The sequence below is a fragment of the Phyllostomus hastatus genome, unplaced genomic scaffold (genome assembly GCF_019186645.2).
Source record: "Phyllostomus hastatus isolate PE091 unplaced genomic scaffold, TTU_PhHast_1.1 phas_scaffold_78, whole genome shotgun sequence".
NCBI classification, from domain to species: Eukaryota; Metazoa; Chordata; class Mammalia; order Chiroptera; family Phyllostomidae; genus Phyllostomus; species Phyllostomus hastatus.
The window spans coordinates 73,869,262-73,881,454 of NW_025334041.1; the positions used below are offsets into that span (position 1 = coordinate 73,869,262).

The 12,193-nt window shown below is 42.2% G+C and overlaps 1 protein-coding gene across 1 annotated transcript in view; it reads left to right on the top strand.

Annotated features, from left to right (window-relative positions):
• Window positions 1–418: 418 nt before the first annotated feature.
• The window catches only part of SUCLG1 (succinate-CoA ligase GDP/ADP-forming subunit alpha), a 36,019-nt gene continuing 24,244 nt past the window's right edge, over window positions 419–12,193 (top strand). The window contains exons 1-3 of the mRNA XM_045827719.1: window positions 419–567; window positions 9,026–9,129; window positions 11,727–11,843. Coding sequence (XP_045683675.1) covers window positions 471–567; window positions 9,026–9,129; window positions 11,727–11,843 — 318 coding nt within the window. The 5' untranslated portion in view covers window positions 419–470. The remainder of the gene's footprint in view (window positions 568–9,025; window positions 9,130–11,726; window positions 11,844–12,193) is intronic.

Sequence of the window (12,193 nt, forward strand, 5' to 3'; positions counted from 1 at the left end):
TTTCCATATGCCAGACGAAGAAAATGAGATGCAGATTGGCCAAGGGCCACGTGAAGTTCTCTACTGCTCTTCGCACCGTGTCTCATGGCTTTCGTCACCTCAACTCCGGAGTTTGACTTCCTTTCCAGCCTGCCTTCCCCGCAGCTCGCCCCGCCCCGCTTAAACTACTGAGTCTCGGCCCTCAAAAGACTACATTTCCCACAGTGCCACGCGGTGACCAGCCTCGCGTAGGGTTTTTACTAAGCTGCCGTTGTAATTAATATTAGCTGAAACCCACATTTCCGGCGGAGAGCGAAGTTTTTGTCCCCTTTTGTGTTAAAACATCTGTTTTCTTCTCCACCTGCGATTCCCAGTGTTTGGTTGAAGAGGTCTTTGCGGAAGGAAATTCAGGCGACTGCTCTGGCCACCCGCTTCCTCCTCAGGCCTTGGCCTCTGACAGGTCCCCGGGGGCCTGGGAGTGTCATTGGTGGATGACCGCAGCCCTTGCCGTTGCCGCTGCTACCCCAACCATGGCCTCTGGTAGCAGTGGCCTCACCGCCGCCCGCCTTCTGTCGCGCTCCTTCCTCTGTGAGTCAGGCGGGGACTCTCTGCTCCAGACTCTGCGAGCTCCTGGCCTCGCCGGCCCCACTGTCCTCTTGCAGGCCAGGGCTGGCCTCCCCGGGGCGGGACCTTGGCGGGGCCGGGAGCTGCGAGAATCTGGCCCCAAATCGGGGACCCTCTGGGGTCCAGGGAACTTTGCTGGACGTGTGTGGGGTGGAGGCGTGACTTAGGCTGCTGGCAGCTGGAGAAGTAGAGTGGCTGAGACAGATTTCGGAATTGAGAGCCAGGCAGACCTGGTGGCTTGCTCTTGCCATGTCAGCAGTGGTGAGTGGCGGGATGGGGGCAGCATCCAGACTGGCCTACTTAGGAGTGAGACGTGAGGTGGTTCAGAATGAGCCCAGCCGAGAGGGTGAGCGTCTGGAGTTAGAGGTATGGGAGGGAGGTATGTCTTAGTACCTACCTCCTATATTACTTATTACTAACGGGGGTGGGTAATAAGGTTGTTGCATGTGTAGAAGCGTCGTACATTTCCAGCTATCTTTAATGTACGTTGTAGGACTAGCAAAGAGAAGTAGGTTCTGTAACCAGAGTCAGCAAAGCCTAGAAGACTTCTAGAAGCTTAGGGTTGGCCGGGACGTTAACCAACTTATTTGCAATGCTCGCGCCAGGTGGTGTGAACCCTCAGTTCCTGAAAACTTAATACCCAAGGTTTCTAGTCATTGAATAACGCTGACTGTTGAAAATTCTTGCCGTGTTCAAAGTCTCTGTTTTTAGGTAGGTTGTGTAGGAAGAGACTTTGGAATCAGACAGACATCAGGGTTTGAAGTCTGGCCAGTCCCTTACAGTCTGTGTAATAACCCTGGGCGTTTCTATTTCTCAGTTTCTGTTTCAAAGCCCATGAAAATAATACCATATTTTAATGAATTTGAGGCATCATCGTTTGTAATATGCACCATTGTTTTGTCTGTCATTAACAGTGGAAAATGATTGCTAATTAAAATTGTGGCCCACCATTGGTTGTCAAGTGCATCCTGATTTAAGACATGCCAAAAGTGAAAAAATGTGCATTCTAGCAATGATGACATAATAGATGATCTGTGTTCATTGTGCCGAACGAATGAAACAATTTATATAAAGTACCTGATATGACATAGACACTAACATTAGTTCTCTTCCTTCTGCGTTGCTCTTAATTCTGCTAAAACTGCATATTGGATGAGACAATTCATGTCTCGAGAAGGTTATATTCTAAAAGTGTCTAGCAATGGATGTGTGCTCAATAGCTACACTTAGTTATTGGATTACTTGAGGACAAAGTCTGGAATACTGTTGGTAAGGAGGAAAAAGTTGGATTTCTTTGGCCAAGTTTTCTGGAGATTCTTATTGTATAATTTAAAGGGCATTTGAAGGTGTTGTGGGCAGAAGGAAGAAAGGCATTAGTTATACCCATGTCTTTCTCATGGGGTCTTTGCTCCTCTGAGTTTCTGAAAAAATCTTAGCTTGTGTGCATGTCTTAGTTGCAGGAGAGTCTAGAGAAGAAAGGGAGAATGTCTGAAAGATCAGGGTCATTAATCCACCCTTAACAATGAGCAGTCCTTTCACAGAACTGAAAGTTCTTTTTTCCTAGACTCTCAGGATCATGAGGTTTTAAGAGATTATCTACTTTAACTTTCTGTTGCTGGGGCCCTCTTCAGTTATCCTAGTCATGTGATCAACCTGTTAATTAAGGGTCTGAGAGGTCTCAGATGGAGACCAAATTATCTCCTGTGTTAGAGTAGTTACAGACTACAGTTTTTGATGTATGAAAAGCACTAAATCCTCCAGATCTTTCTCATGTCACATTTCTAATTCCGTTTTTCCTCCTGCTTGAAAAACAGCACCCACAACAATACCACCTTGCAAACTTTTTATAAAGATATTTACAAATTAGGCTCTGAAGTTACTAATAAAGCCAGAAATGCTGGGGGTGTGGTGGGGTGGTTTATTCCCTCCATTCTCTTAAGATTTATTTGATGGTACATTTTGTGTTGCAGGTCATAAGTGTTGCAGTATTTATTTGAGTTAGGAAATAAATTGCAAACACTTGCATATGCCTTACAGAACTCTGTTGGAGTGAGCCTGGAATGTTTAGAAATTTCTGAGTGAAAAAACTCAGTTTTATAGGTTTTAAAAAATGGTAGATAATCCAGTTAAAGTGGGAGAGAAAGTAAAATGAAAAGGAGGCTTTTCAGGAGAAAGCTTGTTTTTATAGGCACCTTTAAAGTTGAGTAAAGTTTTTCAAGAAGCATAAAGCAATCCGTGTCATTTTAAACATAAGCCCAGGAGCTCCTATAAGTTGGATCTTCTAGAAGAAATTGGGAGGAAGAGTGAACCTTATAATTCTGTACCTTTGTTTGGTAAATGAGGAAATAAGCCCAGTATGTTTCCAAGCCAGTGTCAGAATAGGTACTAGAGTGCAGGTCTTCTGACTCCGCAGTGTCCTTTCCTCTAATACATGCTCTGTGATGCTATACGCCTCCTTTTTTGAAGCTCCGATGTTTTTTTTTTTGGCAGTCCCAGTGGTTTCTCGAGAAGGTGACTGATTACCTTGCTCAAAGGTTCCACCTGCCTTTTCCATGAGTTTGCCAAATTGTGTGGGCCTGTTTTTGGAATTGGGCAAACATTTGGAGGTGTGGTTGGGAAAAGAGGACCCTCAACAGTGATGTTTCTGATACTAGTATCTATTGCCATTGCATCTAAGAACCACGTCTTAATATTTCAGAACTATAAGATGGCCTTGATCTAAATGCACCAATGTAGGGAGGAAAAAGTGATTTGATTTTCTCACATCAAAGTTGTTCCTCCATAGAAGCATAATTGGGGATGTTCAAAATAATTTCTGAGAATAGGGAACAAGTTCATCTCACCAAAGGACAGGCATTTTGTTGCTATAGACTCACTTTTTTTCCTAAAACATAACATTTCTGAAATTAGGATGTATCTTGTTATTGATGCTTTCTTACAATAAATTGGCAGCATTTTTCTTTCTTCCCAGTACATAATAGTTTTTCTTAAAATCAGTGTTTTAGATTTGATGAGATAAGGTACTTACAGCTAAGCTTGATTTGTAAGCAAATACTGAACTAAAAAATACTTTTATGTTTAAGTAGTGGATTGCCTGGGGTTGGGTTTGGGAGTAAGTGGCTGCTGAGCTACTCCACTGTGTTTTAAGGTTCAATAGGTAGGGAACATAATAAGCATTATATTATGTATATTCCATATACATAATCTTAATAAGTGTATGTTTGTGTGCTACTATTATGTGTGTATAATATATATTATTAATATGTACAATATATTGATATATGTATAATACATTAATAGAAGTACATTTGTTATTATGCACAATATATTAATATATGCATAATTTATTAGTAGAAGTACATTTGTTAGATTCATGAGTACAAGCATGAATAAATGAGTGACAAGGATGCAGTTTGAGAGGGGAGTTTGGGGAGGAGTGTGTTCATGAGCAGCATCTCAGACTGTTGGTCAGGAATGTGCTACTGTGGTTTGAGTCATATTCAGGCTCTTTGGCCATAGCTTCATTAGTCCTGCTGCCACTTTATAAATGATGTGGTTGCTCTCCAGGTGGAAGAGGACTCAGCATGTGGCTGACTGATACAAATTTATCACTCTTGCTGCAAATATGTCCTTCTTAGATTTCTCAGTCCCTTTCCTTCATAGCCTGTGTTACATTTTGCACTTTTGATTCTTAGCTTAGGGCCTGAGTCCATCTTGTTCTGCCCTGAAGTCCTAGTACCAGGCAGATAGCTTAGAGCAATGAACACCTCAGAGCAGTCTGGTCTTCTCATTCTGCATCAGTAATAATAATGATAATAAGTAGCTAATAGTGAAATAGCACCTGTTCTAGCCTAGGCATTATTTTATATGCTCTATATATTACAAACTCATTTAATTCTCAAATTGCCCATGAGGTACATAGTATTATCCCTATTTTTACAGTGCAACTGCCACTTTCAAAATGTTTCATATGTTAAAGATTTACATGTGTCTGTGCATACATACATTATATATAGGCATGGATTAGTATATTTACACATAAACATGTATAAGGTATACATGAAGACATGCATTAAAACATTCTGGTTGGATTTACTTTAAAATGTGAATTATATGTGCTCTCTTTTTAGGAGCTGATTTACCTTTGTGCTCACACAGGATGTGAACCCAATATTGGGAGCATATACCAGGCATTTTCCTACCCAATTATAGGCATCATCTCATATCAACATCACAGCAACCTCGTGGGCAGCTGTTACTCCATTTACAGATGGGAAGACTGAGGCTGAGGGAGATCAAAAGACCTTCCCCCCAGGACACGTGGCTGGTGAACAGCTGAGCTTACACTTAGGCCCAGGCCTGTCTGATTTCTGGGACTGTGTTCTCAGCTACTCCTGGGACTCAGTCCCAAAGTTAGGGTGGCCAATATCTGAGAACCTGAAGAGAATGAGACTCTGCCACATCCCCTTTAGGTGGCCCAAGGTGTGGCTGGCAGCTACAGTCTTCAACACTGGGAAATTTTTCCTGGTGCCCAGCCACAGGCCTTCCTGCTGCTGTGATGCTTAGTTTAAAACGCTCATTTTCTTAATATTAGTAAAGTCAGGTGCCTCCTCATATTTGATTTACCATTTTTCTGCCATCAGTTGTCTCTCTTGTTAGTGGTCTGTCACTGTCATAACTTGCCTGTGGTATGTTTTGTTCTAAGCTCTTTCTGTTCTCCAGTAGTGAAACAGTCCACTTGTATTACATTACGGCTTCTGGATTTCATTTGTTAAAAAAAAAAAAAAAGTTAGCATGGAGTTTGTACTGGATCTAGCTGATAGCATTTAGGACTGGACATGCAATCTACAGATCTTAGGAAAACCTGGGATCTTTGCATATACAACAATAGATGTATCCCCGCTCCTGTCATGATGAGTGGGAGTGTGGGACTGACATTTCCCAAATCATACAAAAAGAGGTGGAACTTCGGACGTTTTGCTTGATATAAGTTTCTTTTACAGACCTTGCCGCTGGTGCTGAACTCACGCAGTTTCTGTGTGCCTGCTCTGTAGGGCACCATGCCATGGCCTGCGGGTGGCACTGGTACACAGCACGTGGTCCTTACACTCGGGGATTTACAGTTAAAACTTCTGAAAATACTCGGGTGATACTTGAAATAATCTAGAAATAACTTTAATTTTACTTAGAATAATGCAGTAAAGAAGGTAGCAAAATGTTTGTACCCATCATACAGTGTGTGGCATAAGTATTATATGCCACAAGGAAATATTTGCAGGTTCAATTTTTCCTAGTCCCAGGTCCCCTACAACCCCCTCACCCCCTTTGTATTTACAAGTCATGAGTGTAATGTGTAGTTCAAGGATTCCTCCCTGTGCAGTGTTTTATTTAAATGAACATATATTAATTAATGCAAGTGACATTCTCAGCAAATTGAGTACATTAACTCTCTAGTTGAAAAGTGGGAACTATTTGCAAGATGGTTTGGCCACTAATGTATGCCCTGTGTTCTAAATTTAACTTGAGGCAATAGCTTTACTCTAGTTATTTCCTGGTTTTGACACAGAGCTCAGGTTTGTGTTTAAAACCAACCTATGATTGAACCTCTTCAAGGATTGGACAGATAGTTGAAGATTTCTATAGTAAATTTCTTCGAATTCTTCAGCAGAAGTAGAATAAGTTTTTTTTCATAATTTAAGATACTGATCGATAATTTGGGTTGAAAAGAAATCAAGTAGGGATTGATTTTGCAAAGAAAATGCAAAGAGCCAGTCTGACACATTTAATGTTTATAGCAACTAGTAGTTTGCACTCTATACCAGTCCAAGTTAGAGAGGGTGGTGGAGAGGCGGGAGGGAAGGTGAAGAGGTGTGGAGGTGGCGATGAGGAGAGACTGCTCTCATGGGAGGCCTCCAGCCTGTGATTCTGGGCCTGGGATTGCATCAAGTGGGGAAGAAATAGGTGACTTAAAATTTGGTGAATTTTATTTGGAATGTATGCATGGTTTGCATTGTTTTAATCTGAATACAAACTAATTGTAAAAGAGAAAGAATTTCCTTAATTCTATAATGTAAACAGTGGTAAGACCACCGATTTAGTAACAGTATTACCTTAAATATACCCACCAGTTGTTGCATGTATCATGGTGGCGTGGAGCGGTGGGAGCCTGAGGGTTGGTCCTAGCTGGAGGATGTGTCACTTGAAGCTGTAAGAGAAGGCAAAAAGTACTTTGAGGGAATTATAATGCATAGCTGGCCTGCAGGTCCTCTTCAAGCCCTGGCAGCTGGGAGAGTATGCTTGGTGTAAAGGACCAGGGCAGGTTCATCCTCTGGTGTGCGGTGAGTGTCAGTGATTAAAAGAGCATTGTGGTGCTTACAGAATACCATCATGGCTAGCTGGGGGCGCCATAAGGTTTTTCTCTGGGGTTCAGAGGCCATTTTGATTGCCAACATCTCTTTCAGTTGACCTACACGTTCCAGAGCAGCATTCCAAAAAGGGAGGGAAGTGATGGTCCGTGATTCCTTATCTAGGACCTGGCTGGTTTCTCTCTGCAATGCAGGTGTAGGTGTTAGTTTGGATGGTATGGGGCCAAGCTTGGTTGCGGGGGCCGGGACTAGGGCAGAGGTGAAGGGAGTTTTTAGTTCTTGAGAGATTACCCATGGCCAGGAACACAAACCGTTTTTTTTTAGGAGTTGGGAGGTCAGGCATCAGGTTTTAGGGATGAACTGCTGGTAGCCTAGGGCTCAGTTTGGAGGTAGCCCCAATGAGGGATCCATTCCTTAACCCTACCTTCTTTATCCCTCTTTCCCCTCACAGTAGAATGAAATCTGCTCTCCTCTCTGAAAACTCCCTGTAGACAGACTGTTGTTATTGGAGATTCCAGGAAAAGGGGATGGGGCTGGTGGAGCAGATTCTACAGGGAATAGCAGCTGGGGAGGAAAGGGTACAGCTCTTCCATAAGTATTGTGGGTATCCAGCTGGAAAACCGGCAGCTAAGGACAAGAATGGGCCTTAAGTGACCGCACTGGGTGGGGTGGGCTCTTAGGTCACAAATTCCTGTTGGAGTGTCCACTGGCCCAGGCTCAGATGCTTAGCTGTGCCCAGTGTGCCAGGACTTGACCCTCAGTGCTCCCTTACGGCCCTTTGTTCAGCACAGTCTAGTCGAAGAATGCAGTTGTTTGTCATCCAGCAGTTCTTGTGCATACAGAAGACTCCTCTCCTGATAAGTCTTCTTGATAAGGGTGAGATGTGGGCCTCTTTCCTGCAGGTAGAGGTGACTACAACATTCAGAGTTATTAGAAGCCATGCCCGGTGTGTGAGTTGGAGGTGACTCAGAGGGCCAGATGCAGATCGTTTATAAAACCTAAGGTCCAAGGATTTAGGAGAGCATGAGGCAGCGATTCAAGGTGAAAAGTGTGGAGTGGAACATGGACAAACAAGTGACAAGATGTTCTTTTCCAGGGCTAGCTTTTCTGGGCTACCTCAGTTGTAAGTGGACAGTCTAGCACTTTGAAAGGACCGGGCATGGACTGCAGAGACAGCAGTTTGGGGCTCGAAACAAAGGTAGTTAGAAGCAGCCCACAGTTTTACTTCATCTGTTCTCTATTTTCTACTGATTTTTGAGATATGGGGAGCTGGCTTTAGTAACTATTTAGATTTCTCAGTTTATGTTGAGATAGGTTGATGAAAATAACTTTTCTTTTTTTGAATGTTTCTCCCACATCTGCTTTTCCTATTTATTTTATTTTCCCTATTTCTTTTATGTGTAAAGTCTTAAGTCTTATATCAGAAGAGATCAAATTAATTTTGGATTACTTTAGATAAATTATGTTCTATGACATAATCTTGGTTATATTTTAGGTAAATTTTATTCTGAAACTTAACATTTAATGTTAATACTTAATGTCAACAGTTAATGTTAGTATTATTGTTGGGGAATGATTTGTAGAGTTCTTACTAGTTTTGACGACCTTTTTCTCTTTTACTTGTTGTTTATAGATCTTGGGCTTAAAAAGGTTGGGTCCCCTGGGGAAGGCATGTGGCTGTTTAGGAAACAGTAGTAGTAGGAGAGATACCTGGTTTTCAGTCCTTGGGTTTAGTTTGAGCCATTTGTTTTTCAGTCCCAACTTCCTTTTGGGGAATGAAGATTATAAACTTGAGCTTTTCTCTGTGAGCTCAGACAAAGCTTCAAGATTGTTGTTCTCAGTAAAGGGGATCCTGGAAAATAGAACAGGTGTTTTGTTTTTTTTTTTCCCCTCTCGAATCTATTTCTGTAGTCAATGTGACTCATTTAAAAAGTGACATTTATAGTTGCCGTGATTGCAAGATAGCTTCTGCTTTAGAAGTTTTTTTTGTATCAAGTTCAATGGATGGGCCAGAAGTTTGGAAAAATTATAATGTGTCATATTGCTTTACTTTTCAGTGCAACAGAATGGAATTCGGCATTGTTCCTATACAGCTTCCCGGAAACACCTCTATATTGATAAAAATACAAAGGTTATTTGCCAGGGTTTCACTGGTAAGCAGGTATGTGTTTCGTGGTTTTTAAAAAAGACATGTACTAGAGATGAAAAAAATGTTTTAATAATTTTCTATTTTTTTAATATAACAAAAATTATAATACATGATGGTGGCAGAAAAGTAATAGAGTATCACAATGGAGTTGTGCCTTAGGAGCAAGTCAGTTACTATACTTAGCCTGTAAAATGGAAATTGTGTTTGAACTTACCTTGAAAATTCCTCCTGAGGGTTTTATTATGTTGTAAACCCACATATTCTTCTGCAGCAGGTATAACACCACTGGTTTTCCTCCAGCATTGGAACAGATCACGATTTTCTTAATTAAGCACTAGGTAAAGCACATGGCTTGTGTTTAGGCCTTGTACAAAAAACAAGCAAACAAACAAAAAATACAGTTGAACACGGATCGGCTTTCAGTGTGGGGAAATGCTCGACCCCGAGAGGCTCATGGGATCTGAGATAGGCTAGTTAGCAGCACGTTGGCTACATCTTATATTTCCCATCTTATATTTTCTTTTGCGTGTGTGTGTGTGTCTATGTCACTGCAGACCAGCAAGTCTATATACTTTGAATAGCACTGCTTGAAAGAGAGGGCTGTTTTTCTTTCCAAAATTCCGTCACTGACCTTGGACAAGCCAGTTTCCTAGTTTGAAAAGTGGAGAAGTTGAATTAGGAAACTTTTGAGTCCCTCCAGAGGCCTATTTCTTATGTCTTTAGTAGAATTTAAGTAGTTGGGTCAGCATAGATCCATAAAATTTTCAGTAAGTACTTGTTGAGAGCCTACTATATAGAATGTGTTGATTTAGGTGCCATCTGGCAGTGAGCAAAATAGACAGAAATCACTGCCTTCGTGGAATTTACATTTTAGTTGCCAAGGAGAGAAATACATCAACAAAATCAGTGAAGAAGTTATGTGATACGTTAGGAGGTATAAATGCTATGGGAAAAATAAACCAGAGAAAGGGGGACTGTGTGTAAGTTTGTGGAGTCTTGGTGGTGGGGATGGGGAAGGCAGGACTTTATCTCGTGTGGTCAGTGGAAGCCTGATCTCTGAGTCAAGCTCTAAATGAGATTTGGGAGTGAACCACGTGGATACGTAGGAGCAGTGTATTATTGGTGGGGAGGAGGGCATGGTACTCTGAGTGGAGGTCAAGGCCACTGTGACTGGCGTGAAATGGGAGAGCAGTGAATGAGGCCAGACAGGTAAGGGTTCAGAGAAGGGCTGCTCGGATACTGACTTGCAGGGCAGTGTAAGGAGTTTGGCTTTTACTGTGAAGGAGTTGGAAACCACTGGAAGGTTTGAGTAGAGGAGTGACATGGTCTTCCTTATGCTTTAACAGGAACACTGGCTGCTCTGTTGAGAATGGATTGAAAGGGAGCAAGGGCAATATTCTGTCAAGAGTTGATGGTGGCTTAGGCCAAGGCAGAAGCCATAGAAAGGGGGAGATGTCAGTTTTATTTAGAAGGTAGGGCAATAAGATTTACTGATGTATCTGATGTGAGATATAAGTAAGGGAAAGAGAAATATCAAGGGTGACTTCAGTGTTTTTGGTCTGAACACCTGTTGTGAGTGGAGTTGTTACTAATTCACATGTGTAGCCTGTTGAGGGGAGTGATCAGGAACTCAGTGTCGGGCACTTTAAGTTTAAGATGCCTACTAGTTGCCTAGTGGAGATACTAGACAGGCAGTGGGCATGTGTGTATGGGATTGAAGGCAAAGGTCTGGGCTGTGTCTGTGTCTGTGTGTGTGTATGGAGGATCCCCATAGGGATATTTATTGTCACGATAAGGGATGAGATCACAAGGGCACACATCTAGATGAAAAAGAGATGTCTAAGGAGAGAGAGAAAGAGAAGGGAGGTGGAGCCCCAGAGGCCTAGTGAAAAGAGTTGTTCAGTCCCTGGAGACATTTTCGGTTGTTACAACTGGAGGGGAAAAGGGTGTGGCGCTGGCATCTACTGAGAAGCCAGAGGTGCTGCTAAACATTACACAAAGCAGAGGACAATCTCCCATAACAGAATGAATGTGTCTAAAATGTCAGTAGTGCCGAGGTGGAGAAACGAGAGGGTAATACAGGATGTTGTTTGTACGGCTTAAAAGGCTCACTTAAGGTTAGTTAGTGATCATTAATTTAAAGTGAGATCAGTTAGTACAGTTTTTTTTTTTCTTCAGCTACTGTTTGGCTGCAAATGTGCCATCTTAGAGAATTGGATTTAATTAAGGTTGTGACTCTGCCAGATGTATAAGTTGAAGTGAGAGAGAGCCAAGATTGCTGTGTGATTATAATGATTGACCGTGGATTTTAAGTTGAGTAAAGAGGAATGTGAGGTATCAGGAGCCGAAGGAACAGCAGTGAAAAAGAGGTGTTAAGTCAATACAAGGGTGTGTCTGATCCTCAGCCACAGCTTTCGGCTCTGCGGAGGCCTGTTTGGCTTCATGGTTTAAAGCTACGTTCAGTAAGTTGATGAGAATGCTGGATATATGTTACTGTTACACTGTAAGAAGTAGTTCACTTGTTTGTTTTCCTTGTCCAACTTGCTGAAGATTGCCTTTAGGTTTCTCAGCCTGTCTTTTCTCATGAGTTTTATGCTTTTTTCCCGCAGGGCACCTTTCACAGCCAGCAGGCCTTGGAATATGGCACCAAACTCGTTGGAGGAACCACTCCAGGAAAAGGAGGCCAGATGCACCTGGGCTTACCAGTCTTTAATACTGTAAAGGAGGTAAGTAATGTCCCTGTGTGTGGCAGGAAAAGAAAAGCAGGGGACAATGAGCATACTTTGGATAAAGATCTTAATTGTGCCCCTTTTGAGAGAGTTACTTGCCATTTTAAAATCCAGTAACCTAGAGAAATTTAGTTCACAGTAAAAAGCAGTGGGGTCACTTCAGTTACCTATGCTGAGGATGTTTTCTCCATGGCTTATGTCACTTTTGTTTATAGGCATACGTAAGCTCTTCGGGGAAGAAGAGCTGTGGCTTGGCTCTTCTCTGGCTTGTCTCCCTTTCTCCCGTCTTCTTCCTAGATGTTAGTAGTGTGCATGTCAGCATTCGCCACCTAACACTGAGCATGGGC